Source organism: Fusarium solani (genome assembly GCF_023522795.1).
Source record: "Fusarium solani strain SB1 chromosome Unknown bctg00000005, whole genome shotgun sequence".
Taxonomy (NCBI): Eukaryota; Fungi; Ascomycota; class Sordariomycetes; order Hypocreales; family Nectriaceae; genus Fusarium; species Fusarium solani.
The window spans coordinates 218,470-243,071 of NW_027072153.1; the positions used below are offsets into that span (position 1 = coordinate 218,470).

General features: G+C 53.4%; 8 protein-coding genes across 8 annotated transcripts; 5 read left to right on the forward strand and 3 right to left on the reverse strand.

The window, feature by feature from the left end:
• Positions 1-88: 88 nt before the first annotated feature.
• On the forward strand, positions 89-2,222 carry MRS44_008456 (uncharacterized protein; the record flags this gene model as incomplete). The annotated part of the gene is made up of 6 exons (XM_065620932.1): positions 89-193; positions 236-332; positions 437-1,248; positions 1,314-1,906; positions 1,985-1,990; positions 2,051-2,222. 6 exons carry the CDS (start codon positions 89-91, stop codon positions 2,220-2,222), a joined length of 1,785 nt encoding a protein of 594 aa, XP_065477004.1.
• An 839-nt stretch (positions 2,223-3,061) lies between these two features.
• On the forward strand, positions 3,062-4,800 carry MRS44_008457 (uncharacterized protein; the record flags this gene model as incomplete). Its single annotated transcript, XM_065620933.1, has 3 exons — positions 3,062-3,508; positions 3,567-4,550; positions 4,609-4,800. 3 exons carry the CDS (start codon positions 3,062-3,064, stop codon positions 4,798-4,800), a joined length of 1,623 nt encoding a protein of 540 aa, XP_065477005.1.
• A 1,233-nt stretch (positions 4,801-6,033) lies between these two features.
• On the forward strand, positions 6,034-8,723 carry MRS44_008458 (uncharacterized protein; the record flags this gene model as incomplete). Its single annotated transcript, XM_065620934.1, has 4 exons — positions 6,034-6,224; positions 6,287-7,687; positions 7,751-7,933; positions 7,991-8,723. 4 exons carry the CDS (start codon positions 6,034-6,036, stop codon positions 8,721-8,723), a joined length of 2,508 nt encoding a protein of 835 aa, XP_065477006.1.
• Positions 8,724-9,353: 630 nt separating this feature from the next.
• Positions 9,354-10,925, forward strand: MRS44_008459 (uncharacterized protein; the record flags this gene model as incomplete). Its single annotated transcript, XM_046281179.2, has 3 exons — positions 9,354-9,699; positions 9,759-10,559; positions 10,621-10,925. 3 exons carry the CDS (start codon positions 9,354-9,356, stop codon positions 10,923-10,925), a joined length of 1,452 nt encoding a protein of 483 aa, XP_046131901.1.
• A 371-nt stretch (positions 10,926-11,296) lies between these two features.
• MRS44_008460 (uncharacterized protein) lies at positions 11,297-13,066 on the reverse strand (the record flags this gene model as incomplete). Its single annotated transcript, XM_065620935.1, has 4 exons — positions 11,297-11,851; positions 11,917-12,183; positions 12,242-12,646; positions 12,707-13,066. The coding sequence occupies 4 exons, from the start codon at positions 13,064-13,066 to the stop codon at positions 11,297-11,299; spliced, it is 1,587 nt and encodes a 528-aa protein (XP_065477007.1).
• A 104-nt stretch (positions 13,067-13,170) lies between these two features.
• MRS44_008461 (uncharacterized protein) lies at positions 13,171-14,478 on the reverse strand (the record flags this gene model as incomplete). Its single annotated transcript, XM_065620936.1, has 5 exons — positions 13,171-13,523; positions 13,588-13,649; positions 13,799-14,142; positions 14,315-14,369; positions 14,423-14,478. 5 exons carry the CDS (start codon positions 14,476-14,478, stop codon positions 13,171-13,173), a joined length of 870 nt encoding a protein of 289 aa, XP_065477008.1.
• A 1,164-nt stretch (positions 14,479-15,642) lies between these two features.
• On the reverse strand, positions 15,643-18,927 carry MRS44_008462 (uncharacterized protein; the record flags this gene model as incomplete). Its single annotated transcript, XM_065620937.1, has 7 exons — positions 15,643-16,711; positions 16,773-16,894; positions 16,957-17,007; positions 17,066-17,149; positions 17,545-18,695; positions 18,786-18,840; positions 18,916-18,927. The coding sequence occupies 7 exons, from the start codon at positions 18,925-18,927 to the stop codon at positions 15,643-15,645; spliced, it is 2,544 nt and encodes an 847-aa protein (XP_065477009.1).
• Positions 18,928-20,558: 1,631 nt separating this feature from the next.
• Positions 20,559-24,117, forward strand: MRS44_008463 (uncharacterized protein; the record flags this gene model as incomplete). The annotated part of the gene is made up of 9 exons (XM_046280068.2): positions 20,559-20,898; positions 20,967-21,158; positions 21,218-21,388; positions 21,447-21,535; positions 21,595-21,912; positions 21,967-22,243; positions 22,315-22,403; positions 22,458-22,626; positions 23,120-24,117. 9 exons carry the CDS (start codon positions 20,559-20,561, stop codon positions 24,115-24,117), a joined length of 2,643 nt encoding a protein of 880 aa, XP_046131904.2.
• Positions 24,118-24,602: the final 485 nt, after the last annotated feature.

Here is a 24,602-nt window from a genome sequence, read left to right on the forward strand (position 1 = left end):
GAACACTCGACCAAGACACTCTTTTTGTCCGATTACTTTGAAGAGAGAAGCAAGTCTCGAAAAGAAAAAGAAAAGGAAACCCATCATCATGCCATCCAACCTGCCCGTCCAGGTCCCCGTGACTGCAAGCAAAGTGGCCCTCGCTGCAACCGCTACTATCGCTGGAGCTTTCTTTGCTCCACCAGGAGAAGGAGTTTGGCAAGCGACTACAGGATAGAATTCGTACGCTAGGCAGGACCCTTCGCTGCATCACATGCTGGAACTCGCAGACCCCGGGGCAGAGGCTCTGTGGTTTGAAGGACGAAGATGGAGTTATTCTGAGCTTATCCTAGGTGAGTGTTTGCATTTCTGAGAAGCCATGACAGTACCGACGAGACGGATATGCTGACATGGATGATGCAAAGAATCCAACAAGCTTGCTACGATACTCCATCAGAAAGGAGTGGTCGCTGGAGATGCTGTGACGCTGTCCCGCTTTCCCAAGACTCAAGACAAGATGGCATGGTCCCACATCTCCACATCCCCACGTTCACACACCCGCCTCCCTCCAACTTCGCATCCTCCCTCACCTTGAGACGCCACGCCACAGCTGCACAGCTAACCCCTCACAGCCGAAACCCTGCAGCATTGCTTCCAGATCGCTCGGCCCAAACTCGCCCTTTGCACCCCAGATCTGGCTTCCAACATAGCCGAGCTCGAGGGCTTCGACCATACCTTCCATATCTTGTCACGGTCATTGTCATCCTTCCCTCCCCTGGAGCTCCCTGCAGAAGCCTGCGCTGCCGCCAACATCTTTCAGCTACGTTCTACGCTGCTGCCTACGACGCAGGGCCTCGGCCATCTCGTCTCCTCAAAGATGTCGGAACTCTGATATTCACCTCGGGGACCAGCGGGAAGCCAAAAGCCGTCGCTGTCAAGAATTTCCTCCTGGTTGTCGTCTCAACGCCATTTATCGTTGACGCGAAGAATGTGGCGAGATATCTGCCCCTTCGTACATTCTCCTGCCTGCCTCTCTTCCACACCACCTGTCTGTTCACCGGCCTGTACTATTCCACAGGTCTTTCTGGTTCATTCTACCTAGCCCGCAAGTTCTCTGCTTCGCGTTTCACCGCGCAGCTAGTTGAGAGTGGTGCCACGCGAATGCTCTACGTTGGAGAGCTCTGCAGATATCTCGTCGCCCGCCCCCCCTCGTCATTCGACCAAGCCCATCGATGCATAGTGACGCTCGGGAATGGTCTTCGCCGCGACGTGCGGATCAAGTTCCATTAGCGGTTCCGTATTCCTGAGTCCGCGAAGTCTACCGCTCCACCGAGGGCATCACCAAATTCGACAACTTCACCTACCGCAAAGCGGGAGCAGGCATGATCAGCTTTGCTGGACCGGTCAAGCTTTACTCCGAGAAAGATTTCCTCCTAGCGAAATATGATCCTTCGACGCAGTCGCTATACCGGGACCTTGAGGCTGGATTCTGCGTGCTGGCCAAGGCTAGAGAACCAGGAGAGGCTATCGGCCGTGTTCGGTCCATGGATTTTTACAACAAGTACTATAACGATCCTGCCGCTACGCAGCTCAAGCTGGTATCCAGCGTTTTTGAAAAGGGAGGTTTATTTCAGCGAACTGGTGATATGTTGATGCACCAAAAGTCGGGATGGATTCGCTTCATGCTCGGTCTGGAGATACTTTCAAGTGGCACAGAGAGAACGTCGGTGTCAGCGAGGTTCAAGACCACATCAGCAAGCTTCCAGGCGTGCAGGACTGTTCTGTCTATGCTGTCAAACTCCCAGCATAAGGTGCCAACGTCATTCTCCCCTTTCCTCACCTCTTCGGCAAGGCTAACGGATCTTAGATACGATGGCCAAGCAGGCGCTGCTGCCATCACGCTCGCGGATCCCCAGGCTAAGACGGAGTTTGTCCAGCAGCTCTACCCATCCCTCCATTCCAGCGGTCTGGCCTTGTATTAACTACTTAAGCTGGTTCACTTTAGACTAGTGTAAGTCAAGTCGCTGTTCCCCCCTCCATAATGTGATGGTTGCTAACTGTTCCCCAACAGTATCGAGACCACTGCCACCTTCACGCAGCCAAAGGCAATCCTGCAAAGCCTCCCTTGTAGCCCCGATATCGATAATCAGCAGTATAGCCTTTTCTGGCTCAACGGCGAGCAGTACAGGAGAATCGATACGGATTCTTGGGCGCAGATTGAGTTAGGCAAGGCACGGCTGTAGCTGCTGATGCTTGGCGTAGAGGAGATGTGTCGCTGCATTGTCTAGTGTGCTTGTTTCTACTTGTTTAGATTTAGATGGCGCCGTCGTTTCGTCAAATGTCTGGCTCTAATGTCAATCTTGATTTCCTTGACACTGGCTGCTTAATGGTTACCAATGTCTCGCAACAAGAACACCCACCAGCAGGACAAATGTGGTTACCGTCCTCAATGCTAATACTGTAAACGTTGAACGATCGATAAATAAATAGTATATGTATATATCTAACCTATAGGTTATTATAGGACACAAGCATGCGCTTGGATCTACTCAACACATCATTCATTTTATCGCATTATCTCACATGAAAAGAGCTCTCAACCGATTGGCTTATTACACGCAAGTTGTGGCGAAAAATTCCCATCCCTTAACATTCATAGCACGCACTGTCCTTGTGACCTGTACGTAGATACTCGTTATGCCCACCACTCTGGTGCCCAACCAAGCAACCCACCCCCAGAACCGCCACTGGCTCCCTCCATCATTGCCCAGACTCCCACATTGCCCACTCCTAATCAACGATTGCCAACTGGCTAGTGAGAAAATCCCCGATGTAGCGGTCCCCACAGACTCGTCAACAGGCTAGAGTTGCTCGACACCCATCGTGGGATCTCCCCGCAGGGCCCCGCAAGCAGCATTTTGGATTGGCGGCAGAGAAAGTCAGCCGCTGTTTGCCTGGGGAGGTGTAGAATGAGATATAAGACTGACTTATGTTCTCGTTCTCGTACAAACCCAGACAAGCCCTTCCAGTCACGTTCACATCGTTCTCCTTTTTTTTTTGCCATTATTATCTACGGCTCACAATGGCCCTCTCCAGCTACCTGAAGCAGACCGAGGTATCCAGAGATTCTCTGTATCTCTATGGTCTGCTAGCCCTACTAGCATCCCCTCTCATCTGGCTCGCAGCAGACTATGTACGCATTCTTCGTCTGAGGCGGAATATGCCACCGGGACCCTTTCCACTGCCTCTGGTAGGTAACTTCTTCCAGCTTCCAAAGCACCAACCATGGATCGAGTGGGAGACATGGTCGGATACCTACAAGAGCTCCATGATCACAATCTGGAATGGCCATCGACCTGTCATCATCTGCAATGACATCTGGTCAATCTCAGAGTTGCTGGACAAGCGTGCTGCCATCTACTCTTCCAGGCCACATCATGTCGTCATGGGCGACATGATGAACATGTCGGAGACGAACCAGGTCTGCCAGAAATATGGTGATGCATGGAGGCTTCACAGACGCCTCATGGTACGTTCCTCCCTCGATCTCCCTGATGCCTCGTCTTTGCTTTCTAAGCCTCGTATAGCATACCATTGTTGGGTCCCAATCAGTGCGAAACTATCGTTCGCATCAGTCCAACGAGTCCAAGGTGTTGCTTCGAGACCTGCTGCTCAGCCCAGACGACTTTGACATGTCCATCGAGCGATACTCGTGCTCAGTTGTCTCCATCCTCGGATGGGGTCGTCGCATTGATCGCATGAACGACGCAGTCGCACAGGTAGCTCTCAGCTTCATGGAGGGCGTAAACTTTGTCGTCCCCGGCCTCTACATCATGGAAGCAATTCCCTGGCTCGCCAAGCTGCCAGAGTGGCTGTATCCTCTGCCTTCCATCATCCTTAAGAGCTCCAAGCATATGCAGAGGTACTTTGCAGCCCTAGCCAAGGAGGCAGCTGCCAACTCCACCGAGGACAATTTCTCAAAGAGCCTGCTGGCTGCTCAACGGGAGCACGGCATCACCGACGAGGACATCAGCTCTCTCACAGCCAACATGATCGGCGGTGGCGTTGATACCACTACGAGCTCCACGCTAACCCTGATCTTGGCCATGTGCGTGTTCCCCGAAGTGCAGCGCAAAGCGCAAGAGGAGCTAGATCGCGTCGTGGGCCAAGACCGCTACCCCGAGTGGGCGGATGAGGAGCACCTACCTTATATCCGTGCTGTGGTGAACGAGACGCTCCGCTGGCGTACTGTCACCATTCTCGGCGGCATCCCCCACGCGCCCATCCGCGATGATGAATACAACGGCTACGTTATTCCAAAGGACACCGCCATCACTGGCAACCTGTGGGCTATACACAGAAACCCGCGGGAGTTCCCAGAGCCAGACGTCTTCAGACCAGAGAGGTTCCTCGATGGGCTGGAGAGGCCATATCCTAACAAGAAAGGACACAATGCCTTTGGATGGGGACGGCGCCAGTGCAGCGGCCAGCCGCTGGCCGAGCAGGGACTGTTCATTACCATTGCCCGCATGATTTGGGCATTCAATATGCAACCTGGCTTGGACGAGAACGTAAGTTTGCTCAAGACCTATCGCCCATGGATCTATAGCCACACTAACGAGGTTTCAGAATCGACCAGCGAAGCTCGACATCTTTGCCTACTCGGACTGTGAGAATATGCGCCCTGAGAAGTTCAAGGCCCGCTTCACCCCGAGAACGCAACAAATCAAGGACTTGATCCTTCGCGAGGCTGCTGAAGCACGAGAGCTGTTGAGGCCGCTCGATGGCGAGACAGCAATAACCATGGCGAGCGTTGCCTGAGAGGTGTGGGCTGTTTCAAACATGCTTCGTTTCCTTGACAGGAGTGACGCTGAGAGGGATGCCATGAGACGAGATGTTGGTTTATGGAATGCCGGGATTTTCGGGTTTGATTTTCCTGTTTTCTCAGTCAAGCCTAGATCCACAGAATCCAGGCCCCAATAGCATGGTAGAGAACTATTTCCAGATTACAATGATCAACAGTCGATGCTGAGGATGTAATCTTACGGCCTGAAGTCTTGGAATCTTGCATACCTATAGAAGTTGCATCCATATTGGCTGTCTACGTAGATAAAAGCTTGGAAAGAGATGAAAAACCCTTCAATGAGTACCATACATAAATTTTGCACCACCCGTGTAGGCTATTTGCCAGACGGTCTTCTGGCTCAGTTATCCCATGGAGGGTCGGACTTCAACTATAACAAAGACCACATTGAGGGAGTCCAAATTTTCTGGTAACCCCTTGACTGCTGTTTCGCTCCCTATCATCCCTTCAGATGGAATTGTAAGGGGGACTCCTGCTCGACGACGCTGCCAGCGTGGCCTGTTTCTCTTGGCCAGCCTTGACAGAGGTGTCGAATAGAGAGACAGCTGGCAGAGAGATGCAGCTGGTCTCGCCGAGGGGGCACCAAGTGGTCCAAGCTGATGGCCTTTGGCATGTCTGGCACCGAGGGGAACCCCACAAGACACACCACGCATCACCTGGCTGCGCCTGGTGTCGAGCTTCGAGATATTATAGCAACGCTTTGCACCACAGCAGGGCGCAAAAAGCCTGAAGAGTCCTCTCCGGGCCCTCCCGTCAGCGTCTGGTCTTTTCTGGAGCGAGCAAAGTGTCTCAACGCAGTGGTTGATAGACTTGGGCTTTTGCCAGTGAAAATCATCCGTAGGTCACGTTCCACACAAAGAACCCCTCTCCGCGATAATCTTCCCGAGCCAGTGCTGACTAAAGGCAAGCGCTGTGCTCGTGCCGGCACATGGACAATGGATGTAGTCATGCGTGTGGGGAATCGTGGGGCCCCGCAAGATGGATCTTGTCCGAGTGCGCCGTGGATGTGGGGCAGTTTCGAAACAGCGCCTATTAACTAACCAGGTAAGTTAGCTTGGTGCAGTTCATGTATGATGCATGATCGGGCAGGACAGGAAGGTGTGATTAGAGGCCTTGATATCAACCCTCCTCACCACCAAAGAGAATCACTCGGTCTTGCTTCTCACATGTGCACCATGAGGTTTATCAACATGTCTTGTCAAGACCAAGACCAATCAGAAAAGCCCACCCGTGGGAGAAAGACACGCAGTCGAGCCTCCAAGGCGTGTCTCGTCTGTCGACGACGCAAAGTCAGATGCAACGTCTCGATCGTCGGAAAACCCTGCCTGAATTGTGCCTTAGACAACGAGACCTGCCATATTCCAGAAAAAGAACCTTACCGGTATGTTTCACAGGCATGCTGTTGGGCTGAAAGCTGATGGACCGTTTTGCACCCCCAAAAAGGCATGTTCCTAAGACGAGCGAACGCGCAACCTTCAAGATTATTCAGGAGCACAAGGACCTTGGAAATCAGTCAAGTAATGGTCATCCGCATGACTGTGACGCCAACTCAAATCGCGATCCTCAGACTGCAAGCACGTCCCAGGATAAGGATGACAGCTCGAGCATGGCTTCCTGCGAAGACAATGTCAAGCGTAAGGCGCCCATTCAAGGTAGGACCCGCTCAGATATACTCATCGCTCTGTTACGGTATCCAACATGTCACGCCGGCGATTCGTACGCCTCCACCCCACCTCCACGTCAATTTGACGGCCCTGGTTCCTTTGGACAGAGTACCCTTCAAAGGAGGGTATTTGCCGCCGAAGTTCCGTACTCAGCATACTCCTTCGTGGTTGCATCGAACCTGCCAGACATGCTGCCAGAAGATATCAACTACCTCGAACTCAAGGGATGTCTACGGATCCCTGCGCGGAAGCATCTTGACGAATTCATCAAGCAGTACTTTCGATACGTCCACCCTTTCCTGCCGCTCATCAACGAGGCCGTCTTTTGGAAGATGTACTCCGGAACCAGCCAAGGATTGGGCCCCAAGATGCCACTGCTGGTCCTCCAGTCCATGATATTCGCGGCCAGCGCCCACGTCTCTTCCGAGACCCTCGAGAGCCTGGGCTTCTCGAGCACCCGTATCGCCCGGCGTATCATGTACCAGCGAGCTAAGACCCTTTACGATCTCGAGACCGAGTCATCACGTCTCCACATCGCGCAGGCGGCACTGCTCATATCCTACTGGTCTCCATCGTTCGCAAAGGCAGCCAGCAGGCCAAACACCACGTGGCTCAGCATTGCCATCGAAAACGCAAAGTCTGTCAAGGCCCACATGTCCGGGCTCGAGTCTGCCGTCGTAAAGGATGAGTCCCAGGAGCAGAGGCGCTGCTCACTGAAGCGGCTCTGGGGTTGCTGCATCGTTCGAGACAGTACCTTGTCCATCGCGCTGAGGCGAAGCTGCCAGATCACAGCAGCAGACCGCAACTCCGAGGTCAAGTTCGTCCTCAAGTATGCGGATCTTGAAGAGGAATTGTCCCGGTCTGAAGTGTACGATGCGCCCACCAAGAAGTATCTTATCATGGCCTTCCTCCACCTAGCCGAGTTGTGCCGCAGGATGGCGCATGTTTCCAAGCTGCTGTTCCCATTTGAGAATGGCGCTCCTGAAGACGCCATTCTCGCCTCTACGACGGATGATAAGCAAACAATAGGAACGTTCAAATATTTTTTGTCGGGGTGGTGCGACACGGCCAAGTTGTGGCTTCAGTGCCCCGATCCGGGTGATAAACCCAAGCTGGTGAACAGTGAGTTGTCGCATTCTTCAGTCGCACTCTTTACCAACTTGATGTACATTTACTACTAGTATGTTGATCCTAAAGCTCGGGAAAGTGCAGACACACCCTGACAGCTGACTTTGTCGAAAAGCTCCCTGAGAATTGCTTTGGCCAACCGCCAGCTGCTGGCTTTTGCAGAAACGCAAACTCCTCATGGCAGACTGCCTGACACCCACACGCACAGAGAAGATATCCAGGACGCACAAACTGGAATCAGCTGGTGCATAAAGACACTGGCTGATCGGCAGCTCATAAGATTTCTCCCGGTAAGCGCGTAAGTCATTTCACAAAAAGACCACCGTAACTACTGCGCAGCTCACATCCACCACAGAATCGCTTGCTCCGCCTTGCCACTCGCCCTCCACATGATCAACGGCAGGCTCAACGGATCGTTTCAAGACTCCAGGCTAGTCGTCCTGTTTCAGGCCATGCGGACGTACGAGTACCTATACGACGGTGTGGAGTGGGTTGCCGAGACTATCAAGCTGATCATGGGACAAAAGCAACTGGCCCACCTGCTGGAGTCTGCGCTATCAAGAACTTCCTTGGCCAGTGAATCTTGGGAGAGCTTCCTTGCTTCAAATCCGACGGGCTATCTGAGAGTCGCTGTGACGATGGACCTCAGCTTTAGTCAAGGCCGCTTACCTGAAGAGAACGACTTCCCTACCAGACTTCGAGATGTCGAGGAGAAGCCAATTCCAGCGACTTTGTTGAAAGGAAATTTGACAGTCACATCTTTTCAACCAGAATGTCCAGCCCGAGACCCTCTAGCTGCTGAAACCGCCACGCTGGAGACCACGTTGGCGAGCCCCCTTGACCTGGTCCCACAGAGCGATCTTGCAAAGGCGCCGAATGAGGGTTACTCTGTGGATGATCTACTGAACCTAGAAGGGGCGGATGTAGTGATGGAGCAGAGTCTCGATTTTCCAGACATGTGTTTGTCCATATGTGACGAGACGGCGCTGGATCCCTTCTTAATCTCTCATGCCAATGAAGGACTAATGGAGAACGTGGGCGACGAGACATTGAGTACCGAGATGTTGGATAAGTCTGATTGGTTTTGAATGCTTAGCATCATTCTTCTTGTATTACACTCTTGCTATTATGCTCTTGGTATGGGCTATCACGCGTAGTTATTGTCGAGAGAGTCCCTGACACCCCATAAGCGAGATTGTATCAGGGTGTTGACACCAGCAGCACTTGGTGTCATTTCAAAGGTCAGACTAACCTTGCCTTTGAATCAATGAGAGATTTTACGATTGCTTGCTTTAATCAACAACGCTTTGCTTACCCTAGGTCACCAGCTACTGCGTGCAATACTCAGAGGACGTGGGAAGATTGAGAAGTAGTACGAATTCTGACTAGCACCCTTGACAAATTCGGGACTCGTATTCCGTTCAAGGGTAGAGGCTGACAGGACGTAGGACCCATGCTTGGGAATCGTAGAAGGATTTCATGTTCAGTCCACATTTCAATGTGGGACTCCTAGCTCCCCACACCAAGATCTCTCCCAAGTCCCACTTCTCAAGCTCACCCCCAGGATCCCGTGGGGCGTAGTTTATTGACTTGGCATCTTCCCACCAGAGCCTGGGCGAGCACTTCATTAATCGTAGATGAGCCTCATCAGGGCGATACACTGATCACCCACGAGCAACGCCACCCACGCGCAACGCTACCCGCCATCTGCCTTCAAGATGAGTACCGTCGACTTCCACGCCTTCAGCAATGTGATTGCGGGAGCTCTCCGATCGTCTGCCCATCTGGGCCACGGGATCAATCCCTCAACCCGCGAGCCCCTCTGGAACGTCCCCATCGCTACAGCCCAGGATCTGGAGGATGCTGTCTCTGCAGCCCAAGAGGCCTCGACAAAGTGGTCTTCGACTCCGTGGGAAAAGAGACAGGATTGTCTGGGCCGGGCAAAAGTCTTGCTCGAACAGCACAGGACGAGCATTGCTCAGTTGCTGTCTCTTGAAGGCGGAAAACCACCGCAATTTGGAGATCTCGAAGTCCAGCACGCCCTCGACTTTTTCAACTTTTACTGTATGAACTCCTGAACAAATTTGCCGTACGCCGTATCTTAACATGAGTTCATCTGGTAGCCACGTTGCCCCAACCGCAGCCAGAAATCATCCAGGACGACGCTGATCTTCGCCTCACGTTGACCTATGGCCCCATCGGCGTTGTGGGCGCTATCTGCCCATGGAACTACCCTCTCGTCCTCGCAGTCGGCAAGATTGTCCCCGCCTTGCTTGCGGGCAACTGCGTCATCACGAAGCCGTCGCCATATACCCCCTACAGCATCATCAAGTTCACCGAGATAATCTGCCACATTTTCCCCGCGGGCGTGATCCAGGCCATGCACGGAGGCGATGATCTGGGGCCGAGGATGTGTAACCATCCGGCCATCCAGAAGATCAGCTTCACTGGGTCAACAGCCACGGGTAAGAAGATCATGGCTAGCGCGAGCTCTGGCCTAAAGAACATCACTCTTGAGCTAGGAGGTAACAGCGCAAGTATCATTTTTCCAGATGTCGATATCGATATTGTCGCGCCCCAGGTGGCTCTTGGGTCATTCTTTAACTCTGGCCAGCTATGCGTTGCTAGTAAGCGGGTCTATGTCCATAAGGATATATATGATGCTTTCCTCAGGAAGATGGTTGAGGTGGTTAAGTCGTGGAAAGTAGGGTCTCCAACTACGCCTGGTGGCGTGATGCTGGGGCCTGTGCAGAATGAGATGCAATACAACGTGGTGAGATCCATTCTGAAAGATTCTATAGACAAGGGATACAGGTTTGCTCTAGGCGGGCAGCTCCCAGCCGACGCTTCAAGCTTCATTATTCCCCCATCCATCGTTGACAACCCCCCGGACGATTCTCTCGTTGTCAAAGCCGAGGCATTTGGTACGTTTGATACATCTATGTTTGAAACTCGGCCACAGAAGTTCTAATTGCCCTTTCTCAGGACCTATCGTTCCGGTTCTGTCCTGGTCAGACGAAGACGAGTTGCTCTCTCGAGTGAATAACACGACGACCGGCCTTGGAGGAGCTGTCTGGTCGTCTGACATTGACCGAGCACACCGAATCGCCTCTCGCATCCACGCCGGGACTGTTTGGATCAACAGCTTTGAGAAACCTCTTCCTCAAGCTTATCTGGCGGGCCACAAGGAGTCGGGCGTCGGTGGTGAATGGGGGAGGCACGGCCTCCTGTCTTTTTGCAACCCCCAAATCTTTCACTACTACAAAAGTTCTGTGGCATCTAAGCTGTAACACTGGTCATTGTAAATCTAGGAGAGTTACAAATAGTACCCCTTGGAGCATGCATGCAACCCATTTTTGCAAGCCAATGTCAGGCTGTAGCTATCCTTGTTCTCGTCTGTACTCTTCGTCAGAGGTCTCAGAATAAAGTCACTGTGTGGCATGATCAGTATCATGGGCATGACAATAGTCCAGGCCGTTAGGAGTGGCAGAAGTCCTAACTAAGCCAAGATAGCAAGACTAAACCTCTCTCTTTTTGTAGTCCCATTACTTAGATCCATTATCTAGTAAAGTAAAAACTCCAGATATGACTCTAAAAATCTATTCATCCCAACTTTGCAGTCGCAAAATCTCCAGGAGCCCTTTCTATTTGCCGTTCAAATCTACAAAAAAGAAGCCCCTCGCAAATAAAGCTCTACTGCGCCTCCACTAATAGCCTTCTTACCCGTCTCCTTCACCAAGACTTGAAAGACGACCTTGTTATTCTCCTTCCACATTTCGGTCTGTAGGGTCTGCCCAGGAAGAACTACACTTGTAAATCTGGCCTTCACACTCCTGTATGACCCGTAGGTCTGGAAGATATGCTTCCCAGCAATGCCGAGGGAGCAGAGCCCATGCAGAATGGGCACCTTGAAGCCACCCTTCTGACTGAACTCGGGATCAATATGCAAGGGATTCAGATCTCCGTTGAGCCGGTACAGCGCGGCCTGTCCTTCGTGAGTCTTCTCCTCAACCATGACATCCGGCGCTCGCGAGGGCGGGTTGTTCCTTGCCGTTGCGGCTCCACGGTCTGCGAGCACACTGTCGCCGCCGAAGCCGCCTGACCCACGGACAAGCACAGTAGTCTCGTTGAAGAAGACTTCTTGGTTCTTGTCTGTAACGGTCGTGAAGCCCTGGACCACCATGGCGTCTCTGCCCTTGTCGACGACCTGGATGAGCTTGGGGAACGTGCGCAGCTCTCCCGAGGGGGAATGGGTGAGCGGATCTCCAGGTACTGATCCACGTGGAGGAGCATGCGTTGGTCGTAGCCGAGCATGAGGTCTTCCATCTTGTATGGGAGCTTTGCGTTGAAGAAGGGGATGAGTCCGAACACTGGCAGAGCCGTGAAGTCCTTGTGGCCTTCCCAGACGAGCGGGAGGTTGCTGTGATGGGCACCAATAGAAAGGGCATAAAGGATCAGGTCGCGTTCAGTATAAGTGTAAATGGATCCTTGGGGCTTTGCTTCTTTAGCTCGTCGGATGTTGGCAAGGACCTTCTCGGCAGAGGTGGACTGTCACACTTCAGTTGAGCTCCTTGTGCTGCGAAAAGGGGTAGAGATATAGACTTACCTGGGAATTAGACGCCTCACGGGATATAATACGCATATGATCTTCTACACTGGTAGGATACGTAGGCTGAGAGGCGGCAAAGCTTGACAACTTGGCCAGAATGTCATCGAGACTTGTGCCATCGGTCACAAGAGACCAGCCAGGTTGCCTCTCCCACCGCGTCTTGCCGAACCAGCCGCTGCCCACCTCGTAGACTCCCCCTGTTGGGTCAGAAGGGGCAGCGTCGCCAGAGAGAGCAGACACAAGAGGTGCCACGTGGTCCGGCTTGAGTGCCTTGGACACTTCGTCACTGAGGATGCTCTTGGTCATGTTTGTCCCAGCGTTAGGGGCAATAACGTTTGCTAGAATATTATGCTGCGCGCCCTCACGAGCCAGCGCCCGTGTGAGGCCTATGATGGCTGATTTCTAAGAGGTCAAGCGTGTCAATAGTGCCTGCAGAGATGTATAGGGCCGACTGGTACTTACAGCCGCAGCGTAGTTAGCTTGGCCAAACGAGCCGTAGATGCCGGTCACGCTGGTGGTGTTTACGATGCGCCCATGTTTCTGCTTGACAAAGTACGGCCACGCGGCGCGACACGTGTTGTAGGTTCCTTGAAGATGGACAGAGAGAACGGGGTCCCACATGGATTCACTCATGTTGTGGAACGCCTTATCCCGCAAGATGCCAGCGTTGTTGACGACCACGTCGATTCTCCCAAAGGCTTCGATTGTAGCCTGGACGTGCTTCTGGCCCTCTTCTGCAGAGCCCACCGTCCCAGCGGCGATGCCGCCCATTTGGTGGATTTCGTCGACGACGCTCGAGGGGTCCGCGATGTCGTTGACCATGACGGACGCGCCAAGTCGAGCAAAATGTAGTGCATACGCACGTCCGAGGCTTAGTAGCTCATTAGACAATCTGGGGAGCTAGGAGACGTTGGGGGGTGGAGAGCTCACCCTGAGCCAGCACCTGTTATCAGGACGGCTCTGTCCTTGAAAGAAATGGATGCTGGATACTTTTCGACGGGCAGTTTCAGACCAACGTTGAGAAGATCTAGAAACTTGTTGGGACCCGATGGATACTCTGGTCTCTCAAAATCAACCACTCTCGACCACCCCTTGATGACAGCTTCAGGTCCTAGGGAATCGTCTGCGCGCAGCAACAAACCGCCTGATCTCTGCCAGCGCAGCTTAGCAACTCGACCGCCCCCAAGTTCATAAGCGCCTCCGTTCTCTGTCTTGTTTCGCTCGTGGACCAGGAACGAGACGAAGGCAGCAGCAGATGCCTCGTTGTCAGTAGGGCCACCTGGGAGATGGTATGTCAGCCATCTTTTTTCTCGGCTCTGAGAAAAGCACAGGACGTTTCATACCGACAGGGAACACGACGTTGACAAAGATGTTCTTTTTGGCGCCTTCTTTGGCGAGAGTGAAACTATAGCCAATTTGCGAATGATTGGTCGCTTTTGATCCTCGAAGTTAGAGGCTGTTTGAACCGACCAAGTGAATGTGAGGGATCAACTCACTGCATTCGACAGCCTGTTGTGGGAGTCCATGAAGAGCAGCGAGGGACGACACGTTTACCACGCGGCCATATCCCTGCGCTCTAAAGTGCTTCCAGGCTGCGTTGATGGTCTTTGTCTCACAGTCAGCTCCACCGAACCCTTCATGCTTGACGGTGCCGATCTCTTGATTACCTTGTAGCTTCCCTTGATTTGAACGTCTTTTGACACATCCCAGTCACGGCCATTTACACCGACAATGCTTCCTGTTTTTGGACTATAAACGGCTGCGTTGATCAAGATGTCAATCGACCCAAGGGCGGCAATGGCGGTTTCGATGATGGTATCGCCAGCCAAGACACTGTTCCCGTTCGCTACCGCAGTGCCACCACGGCTTCGAATCAACTCGACGACCGCCAGAGCATCCTATCCATACTGTTAGCGACTATTGTAATAACCGCAAAAAAGGGGGAAAAAAGAATGAAAGGCTAGGAACGGTCCCAAAGTCAGCCTACCTTGCCCCCATTGCGTTCATCGTTCACAAAAACGGAGGCTCCTATCAAGATCTCCGGTTAGTTGGAGGGGTTAGATGCCTAACATGGGTCTGGACTTTACCCTGTGACCCCAGGAGCTCTGCGCAAGCTTTACCAAGCCTATATCTCGTCAATAATCAGGGCAAAGGTGAAAGGACGACGATGGGCCTTACCCGCTGCCTCCTCCTGTAACGACGGCAACTTTTCCCTGAAACTCACGACGAGACATGTTGTAGAGTATTTCTTTTTAGTATATCTTAGTGTACACACTTGTTCAGCACAAAAATATACGTCTAGAGTAAAACACGAGCCCCAGCTAGAAGTAGTTATGATGTTTCTGTGGCAGCGTTTGTGGGAGAAGAAAAGGGGCCCCACGTGCGTGTGGTACGGACGTGGGGCCGTTCTCAGGGGAGCTGGAACTGCCCCGCAAAGTTAAAGTTGACGCTAGATGCTGCCTTGGGTAGGACGTCCGGCATGTACGGAGTGTTGAGGTGGTTCAGCGCTTGTTGCCTGGGGAGCTTGGGACTGCTAGTTGAGGGCGAACCGTGTAGAGTAGCTGTATCTGTACATGCTCTATCAGGCTCAAAAGATGGCGGCCCCACATCCAAACGTCTTCAGAAAGAAACATGACCTGCCCTGATTTTCACGTCCATATTCCTTCCTGTGGAACCTCAAATGTGCTCCACCCTCTCTATCTCGGCCGATCCATAGCCTCATTCACATAAAACCAACAGCCAGAGCTACTGCGTGCTCTGCCTGTCCTCAAGATAACCCAGGGACGCGTCCCAACGAATGATCCGCAAAAGAGTATGACTTGACCAGTTTACCTCGCAGAACGCCATATTATTAGTGGACCACATCGACCCCTCTACTAATAACGTCTCGATGGCTAAGTCGAGAGACTCTGATGTGCCCTTTGCAGTGCCTCTGGTTTGGACCTCACCACGATGTAGCGTCTAACTCGTTCCGTCTGCCCTACTTCCATCACAACTCAGCCTCTGAGTTCCGAGCCTACCTCTACGGCAGTGGACTTGGCCGCTCTAATGACTTCTATCCCGGCGGCGGCAGCTACGAAGGGGGACACAGTTTTTTTTTTAACGATGCCTACTTCCACCTCACATCTTTTGCCTCTGCACACACGCGGTGGGAACAGATCAAATGAGCATCATGGTCGAGACCAGCAGCTACTACCACCGTTCCGAGAAGCGAAAAATATAACAAAGGAAGAGATGCGTCCTGGCTGGTGGCCATTCCTGGAAATCTGAAGCGTCTTGTAAACAAATGGCAGAGTTCGCACCGTTATCATTTTTTACGTTGGATAGAATCAACAGGCCCAAGATCCAGCCCTGTGATTCTCTGCGTGTGAAATAAACGAGCAGGGCGGCTTTCAAAATCAGAGATCAGTCACGCTGTCGCTCATGAGGCGGAGTATGTGACACAACTTTCCCGCCTTCCACTTTCCCACCTCCTCTAGAAGACTCACGAAGTCGACCAACACCCTCCTAGCTGAGTTGAGCCCTCCCGGAAGCACCATGCTGTTGAAAGAAACCGGCCCGCCCATAGACACGAACCGGACAGCGAGCGAGCTCTTGGCTGCGTTGGAGGACGAGGACACGTAGCCAGCAAAACCCTCCTCGGCAAGCTCACTCCAGTCGACGTCTTCCAGCAGTTCAAACGGCTCTGTTTCGCCGCCCTCCTGCAGCGAGTCCGGACCTACCAGGAGGTAGAGGCCAAGCACGAGCGCGGCGTTGAAGATTGCATCCTCTGACAGGAACGTGGTCCCATCGCTGACTTTTCTCCTTGACATGGCTGCGTAAATGTGGGCTGCGTGCAAACACGCCCGCCTTGCCGAGGGACTCTGCGCCCAGCCTACGATACTCTCGAGTGCCTCTTTCCCAGCATGGATACCCTCGCGCCCAGCAGCAATCTCCAAAATATCCATGTTGGTCGTAATGCTGATGCACATGACATGCCAAAACGAGACGTTGTTTGGATTGCTCCGTACCAGGTCAGCTTTGTATGTTGTGTAGATGTCTCTCAGCAGTGGCACCAGCAACGCCCCGGCTTCATCTTTCTGGTACAGCTCTCCTGGAATGAGAGGGGTCGGTGTTGGGTCCTGCAGGAAAAGTCGATATTTCACGTCAGTAAGCCGCAGCCACACGGCCGACAGGAGCGAGTATAGTCCGATCGAGCTCGACGGGACGTCTGCCGGTAGGAAGGTCTGGTTGGGTTGAAGGTTCAGCATGCTGGGCTTCATGCACTGGCCGGCCGAGTCCAGCCTCGCCCACCGATTCGCGTCAGGGGCTTCAAAGAGCGCTGTCGAGCACGGGGTGTAGAAGCGCATCGTGTCTAGGCGGATTATGGGGTGAGTTCCCATGCCAGAGGAGAAGAACGAGTCCACCATGATGAGGCAGGCGATCAATCTGAGAGAGCACCACATCAGCACTGCTCTAATTAAACAACTGCATCACGTCAGAGTACATGACAGGGCAGTCTCTGCGTCAGCCCGGCAAGTGGGCTTACCTCTTTGTTGACTCAACTCTTGCCCAAGCCTTCCAGGCTGAGTTGTCTGACCTTCCTTGGGGGAGCACCGAAGCAAGCGGCGGTCCTTTGCCAGCCTCAAAGAGACCATTCTGCTGTGCAACCTGTTTCAAGTCGTCCATGATTAGGCAGCAGTCCACTGTACAGGCGAACAAAGCCAACGTACCGAGAGAACTTTGGAGTAAAGTGCGTGAGTCTGCTCAGAATGAACACGTTCCTACTGCTGTGTTAGCGTACTTTGCACCCCGAGTCGGCCACCGCGATCGTGTACAGACCTCCATGGCAGCTGCGCATGACAGCGCCAACGTAGATGATGCCAGGACGACAAGCAAGGACCTAGAATCGGATCTTGACCACGGCTTGGAGAGAATAGTGTTACAGTTGCTCATCACTTTCTGAGGTAAAGTGTCAATGTGCTGCAATCTCGGGTGTCAAGTGGGCGAGATGGAGAGAGCAGTCTTGGTCATGAACTCACTGATAAGTGTCTGGCAACGAAGCCACGAGTCCTTGCCGGGTCCAAGTGAAAAAGGCCAATCAGGCATATAGGAAACACAACCATGTTCGGGCTGTGTTTAGGGGAAAAGGTCGGTTTATGGATAAACGGCATGAGCGGGTGGAACCTGTGGAAGTAGATTTCGATGCAGATTTCCAACATGTCGAGGGTGGGAAAACGTATCTCTTGAGACAATCGTGCCTGTTGTGAGAAATATCAGCACACCGCAACAAATCACTCACGTTTCTGCGCGGGTATTACCACTGAAGGACACTCCACCCCGTACTCTTGACTCATGCTCATCCGTCGCTGGTCGTCGAGCCTACCTTCAGCCGACTTGGGACCGGCGGCAACATAAGAGTCGTCGGTATGTTCAGTACCAGAGAAGAGATTGCTGCCTCTGTGGGAGACAGCATCTGACCACAGTGTCTGCATAAGCTGCCAGGGCTGGTCGCCCCTCTTGGGCCACAGCTGGGCCATCTCAGCAAAGCGCTCGTCGGGAATCTCAGATGTGAAGCTCGCGGTTTTCCTCCTCCTCTTTATGGGATGATCCAGAGGGGCAGTGACATCGAAGCTGAGTAAGGGGTTATTTCCCCAGCTACGCCAGTCGAGATTTGGCATCGCCAACTCTGTGTCCAAGCCGGGGAGCCAGTCTGGTTCAGCGGGTGGCCATGTTCTGTCGGCATACTGCCCCAGGAGATGGCCCAGGTCCTGGTCCGATAGAGCACTGGTGTCGTGGCCGTGCAGACTGTCGCGTCGAAAGGTGGTTGCGGGTTGCGTCTCGTCGGGGAAGCTCAGGTGGGCGGTCGCGGAATCTACACTGTTGCTCATGAGCGCATCGGGTTCGGCTTGGCTGTGAGCCATGGAATTGGAGAGCTCATGATCGGCGATGGAATTTTCCGAGATGGGCGGCATGGCGTATGAAAAAGAGAAGCGAGCTTGCATCTCGTCATCTTCCTGGCCAACTCTCGGGGTCGTTCCAAGACGACCCAGCGTGATCGGATTATGAATCTCATGGCCTAAGGGGGGTTTCTCTGATTGCCGGACATCGTGGGAGGGAGTCGGGGACGCGGTCTGTTGGTCCAGCGAGCCGAGGTCAGCCCGGGCGGAAGGTTCGGGATTCGGAGCAACAGGAATCTCCTGAGCATTCGGGATGACGATATCAGGGTCTAAAGCGTCGATGCTAGAGACGGCGGCATTGTTCGGGGCACTGTCAGAGCCACTGGGGGCCTCATCTACCCCGGGCTGCTGAGGGCTGTGACGGGACGAGCGTGAGGGCGAAGACGCGGAGCCCAAGGGCCACACAACGACAGCGTTGCCAGTTGGAGATTCGGGGTCGTGTTGCCTCTCTTGCAACCGCACCTGGGTTGATTTGGAGGCGTTCTTGTGGCCCTTGTCGTTGTCGCCGTGTCCTTTTAGATGCCGACTCAGAACGTCTCTACACGTCGCACACAGCAGTCAGCGTCGGCGCCCACAGGCAAGGTCAGGTTGTCACAACATACCCTCGCGAGAATCTCTTGTGGCATTTCTGACATTCAAAGGGCTTCTCACCCGTGTCTGGCAGACTCATCAGTGACTTGCTGCAAAGACGGCCACGGACCGGGATGGTTGTGCAAGACACATGCTACTCACGCGAGCGCTCATGGCGCTTTAGATGCTCAATCTTTGAAAAGCTGCTGTCACAGTATGAACAAGTTCTGGTTGGCATGGAGACACCGGCAGTTCGTCTGTGTTTTGAGAAGGCCCAGCTAAATCGATTCGCTCACGCGAGATGAGGATAATCCAATCGCTGCAATAAGAGATGAGGGAAGAAAAGCGAACGGGGAAAATAGGGGGCAAATAGGGGGAAAGGATAAGTGACCCCGGGGCCTCAAGATGATGACTATAGAACACAAGAGTCCTATTTTTACTTTTATTTTATTTTGCATGGAGAACAAGAAGCAAGAGGAAAAGGAAGAGGTGAAGAGGGGAAAGCCCAGCACTGACGTTCATAAAAACGGCCATCTGCACCAATGACTAAGGTAGGTCAAGTGCCTCCCCCGCGCTATCCCTTTCCTTCTTTTTCTGGGGAAGTGCGGGGTAGAGCGTCGCCGGATCTGAGGTACAGACTCTCTGGGCAAAAGTCCGCTGTAGGGTCAAGTCACCTGCTGACTAGCTCGTTGCGGTCTAGCTCAAAGCGCCCAAAACTAGAACAACCTGCGATTGGCTGTCTAGTCCCCGTCTGCCTCCAATCAGCGTCTCGCTAGCGCTCCACTCACGTGCATTTGTGATTCGCTGCTGTACCGAGCAATTGGTCGCGTCTCCGTCCAGTGACGAATGAGTTCTCCCGTGATTTTTGTGTCCCAATAATCCAAGAGCAACTGTTGCGGCTAAGCCACCGACGCCTGGAAAGTCCAGCATCTATTTGGTCACCCGCTCGACAAGTTTGCAATCTCACCTGCACTGCGGAGTCCTGTCAGCGTTGTCACCCTAAATGGCATGCGCTCTCACAAAGCCAACGATGATGATCTCTAGGGTAGGTACACGGGGCACGTTGTGTACCAACGATGGCGATCAACCTGAGAAATCACTCTGTTAGCATTGGGATATGATGCTATGATGCGTTGACATTGTGTTTTGTTGATATCAGTTGAAGCCCGACCGTGGGTGTGATAACTGAGCCAGAAGCCCACCGAGGAAGCCCACCCGGAAAGATGTAGAGAGAATCACTTTGCCTTTGAGAGGTGCAGGGTCAGAAGTTCCGATCGAAAAGAAGCCCTCGAGTGGTTCGAGGCGGAAGGCTCAGACTGTGTAGTAGAAGCCAAGGTGACGAACACCAAGGCCCGAAGTGGGAGCCTCATCACCCTGATATTTGACCTCTGCCCCCTCGCCTGACCATCTTGAAGCTGAGAGCGTCAAATCGTGGGGATGTTCCACTTCAGGCTAGCCCCTTTTAATTCGGTGGGGGTTCAAGTCTGGGGTTGGTGTGGTGACTTTGTGGGGTCGAGTCTGGAGGGTCCCACGGACCCACATTCACCACCGGACTACCGAGAGGATTCGGCTTCGTGTTCGGGCCCGGATATGGGGCACGACGGCTCTGCCAGGAGGCAAATGGCAGACTCAAAGACCCTCAGGACCCGTCTCTTTTTTTGCCATCTCTCTCAAATAGACACTGAGTCATTCCCGTCTTGTCTACGCATCAGTTTCTACCACACCAGTTTCGATCTTCTGGCTCAGGTATCCCATCAAGAGCCGGGCTTCAACTATATAAAAAAAAACCTACCACACCAGTTTCAATGGCCTCCATCAACGGCCTTGGCTCCCTTGAGGACAGCGTCCTGGTCCTTCCACCTGATGTGTCGGCCAGTGCTTTCCGTGAGGTGCTGTTGGAGATGGCCAAAGTTGTCGGGAACGACAATGTGACCGTTCATACACGCCAGTCCATGAAGCCGGACGAGCAGGGTCATTACTACAACCTTCCCAAGGAACATGACTTGTTCTACGTCTTGGAGAAGGAGCATTTTCTCGCTGGAGCCGTTGTGTGCCCTGGGAGCACCGAGGAAGTGAGTGCTGTTGTCAAGCTCGCGAACAAGTACCTCGCGCCACTCTGGCCAGTGTCGATAGGCCGCAACCTCGGTAAGTCAGCCGTTGGCTCCCATGGCTAGCCTCAACTCAGCAATGGATGCTGACATCTTTGTGACAAGGATACGGCGGTGCAGCCCCTCGCCTTCGCGGGAGCATCGTCCTTGATCTTGGAGCCCGCATGAACAAGGTCCTTGACGTCAGCAGCCGAGATTGCACGTGCCTCCTTGAGCCCGGTGTCACGTATTTTGCCTTGTATGAACATCTCCAGAAGAATGGGTTTCAAAACCTGTGGATTGACAATCCCGATCTCGGTGAGCTACTTGAGAGAACTCCGCTCGCGTTCCCCACAATGTGCTGACCGAGTGTCCAGGTGGGGGCTCCGTCGTTGGTAACGCCCTCGAGCGCGGTGCCGGATACACGCCTTACGGGGAGCACTTCTCCTTTCACTGTGGCATGGAAGTTGTCCTGCCCTCTGGCGAGGTGATGCGTACAGGCATGGGCGCCCTGCCTGGCAACAACACCTGGCAAACGTTCCAGTATGGTCAGTCTTTTTCTCATCTCTTATCCACATTCGTGCCACTCACATGAGAGAATTATAGGTTATGGTCCCTACCCGGATGGCATCTTCACTCAGTCCAACTTTGGAATTGTTACCAAGATGGGTGTCTGGCTCATGCCTGATCCTGGTGTGAGTTGTTACTTATGCCCGATTTCTCAAACACAGTGCGTGCTGACGGCATTGTCCAGGGTTATCAAGCATACCTCTTCTCGTTCCCCAAAGAGGCAGACCTGCCTGAGATCGTAGAGCGTGTTCGTGTTCTTCGCATCTCTGGTGTCATCCAGAATGCTCCTACCATCAGAAACACCCTCATCGACGCTGCCGTGTATGGTCCGAAGAGTGACTACACTAGTAACAAGGACGTGCTTTCCAGCTCTGAGATCGACGAAATCGCCAGGAAGATTAACGTAGGCCGGTGGAACATTTACGGCGCCATGTATGGACCGAAGCCTATGCGAGATGTGCAGTGGGAAGCTTTAAAGGCGTCCTTTATGCAAATTCCCGGGGTACGTGTTCTTGACATTCTCCTCCACGACTTCACCCTCTGAAACTTGCTTTAGGCCAGATACGAGTTTCCCAAGCCCAGGGCAGAGGGCGAAAAACGGACCGTTCTCCACATGCGGGAGGAAACCCTCAAGGGTTTGCCCAACACTTACGAGCTGGGCTGGCTCAACTGGTCGTGCGAGAGGGGGTCTCTGCTTGGCTTCTCTCCCATCTCGCCCGCGACGGGCTTTGACGCAAACAAGCAGTGCGAGATGGTCAAGCGTCGGTTTAAGGAGTTTGGATTCGACTATATTGGAACATTCGTCGTCGGGTGGCGAGAGCTACACCACATTGGTATGTTTGACAGGATCACCATCTCCACCCTTGAAGTTGGATCAGAGCTGACGCATCAAAAATGAAAACAGTCTGCCTGACATTTGACAAGACCGACCCCAAGCAGCGTAAGAAGGCTCACCGATGTATTGAGCTCCTGATCGACGACGCGGCAGCTGAAGTGAGCTTCTTTGAGACGTGGCCGGACTGAGCACCAGCTGACACAGACTCGCAGGGCTACGGCGAGTATCGAACTCATCTCTGCTACATGGATCAGATCGCCAGCGTGTACAACTGGAATGGAAATGCCGCACTCAAATTCAACCAGCAGCTCAAGGACACGCTGGACCCCAATGGCATCCTGGCTCCAGGGAAGAGTGGCATCTGGCCAGCCCGCCTGCGAGGTAGGGGATTTGAGTTGAAAAGGAGTATCGAGCCTGGCAGGCTATAGCTTTGGCTGCCACGGTAGAGATCCAGATTCGGACAACCGACTCGGGATCATGAGTGCCGCTGGGCGAGATGAGGTGTGAGTTGTGGGGCCTACCTACCGAGGGATGTGGGGAAATCAGACATCGTGGGGTCGCGGAGAGTAGGTAAGGTACATTGCGCTGTAGGCTCATTGAAGAGTACATCTACTTAGAGCATGGCCTAGCCTTAAGTACCTGGGCTATCCCAAGGCTCTCCGCCCTCTCTTCAAGTTAGCTCAGCTCTGTCTTTTCCTGTGCAAAGTCAAGTTCCCGCCTTAGCTTTCATCTTCTTAGTCTGCAGCGCAACGTCAAGTGAAACCATCCATCGTGAAGAAGATGTCTTCTCTCCCAGCGTCGATGCGAGCTGCAGTGGTTGTGGCAAGTTCTCCCCCTCCTGGGATCATGTCCACTCCAATCTGACTCGAGCAAGAACAGCGCTCCAAGGGCTGCTTCAAGTTCCAGATCACCCATGTCCAACGGCCGGAGCCGGGTCCGACGGATGTGCTCGTCCAACTCTCCGTGAGCGGCGTCTGCGGCACAGACATGGGTTTGGCGACCGGCGAGCTGGGCCCCACGCGAGACATCCTGGGCCACGAGGGCGTCGGCTACGTCATGCAGCTGGGCAGTGCCGTGCCGTCGGCGCAGGTCAAGGTCGGCGACAGGATCGGTATCTCCTGGCTTCGCGACGTCTGCGACGTATGCGAGTTCTGCCTTCACGCGGGCGGCGAGACGCGGTGTAAGGAGCAGCTCAACTCAGGCCGCAAGAGGGACGGCACCTTTGCCGAGTACGCCCTTGTGCCGAGCCGCTACCTGTTGCGCATCCCCGCCCACATCACCGTGCCCGACGAGCTGATCGCCCCGATCCTGTGCGGCGGCGTCACTGCTTACGCCGCGATCAAGAATGCCGGCGTCGTCGGCGGAAAGTGGGTTGCGGTTTCAGGGGCTGGCGGCGGTGTGGGCGCGCTGGCGGTTCAGTACGCCAAGGCCATGGGCTATCGTGTCCTGGGGATCGATGTGGGCGATACAAAGCGGGATATGTGCCTCTCGTCCGGGGCAGATTGCTTTGTCGATGCGGCCCAGAGCCAGGATTTACGGCGGGACGCTGAAGCTGCCATGGGACAGACGGGTGCTGAACTGGTGCTCGTCTGTGCAGCTTCAGGCGGCGCATATAATGCAGCGTTGGGCATTGTCGCGGCCTTTGGCACCCTGGTTAGTGTTGGAATACCGTCCCCTGACCAACTGGTTTCTTTCCATCCACTGCTTCTTATCGACATGGGCATCAACATTGTGGGATCTGCGGTCGGAACAAAGGAGGACATCCTGGAAGCCATTGGGTTTGTTCAGAGGGGTCTAGTCAAGCCCGTTGTGAATATTCAACGCCTAGAAGACCTGCCTGGGCTGGCCTCACGGTTTGGAGAGGTGAGTTGAGGTTCTAACTCGTGTCTATTTTGCGAAATTAAGCTTGAAGCAACTCTGGCTAACAGTTTTCTTTTCAGTATAATGGTAAGGCGGTTATTAAATTTGAAAACTCTTCTAGTCCCTGCAAACTTTAACCGCCTGCATCGAGAGGTTGTGTCAGGCGGAAACACGCCATAATGTGGTGTGCTGTACAACTGCTACGACTACATAGGTCTTGTTTAAGCTATAACTGCTAGGAAGATATATATATATATATATACGCGACTATCCCCTCTGCTGATATAAACCCAGCACCACCGGTTTATCCCTCGGGAATCCCACGATTATCACACCACCTGCATCGACCCGTTGCGTGAAAAGCAATCTCACTATGTAATTACATCTTTGGCAAGCCATCCATCTCAATCCGTGGCAAATCTGCTGTTGCCCCTGATCCTCTTACCGTACCTAAAGAACAGATATGGGAACGGCAGCATGGCAAGCGTCAGGAAGCC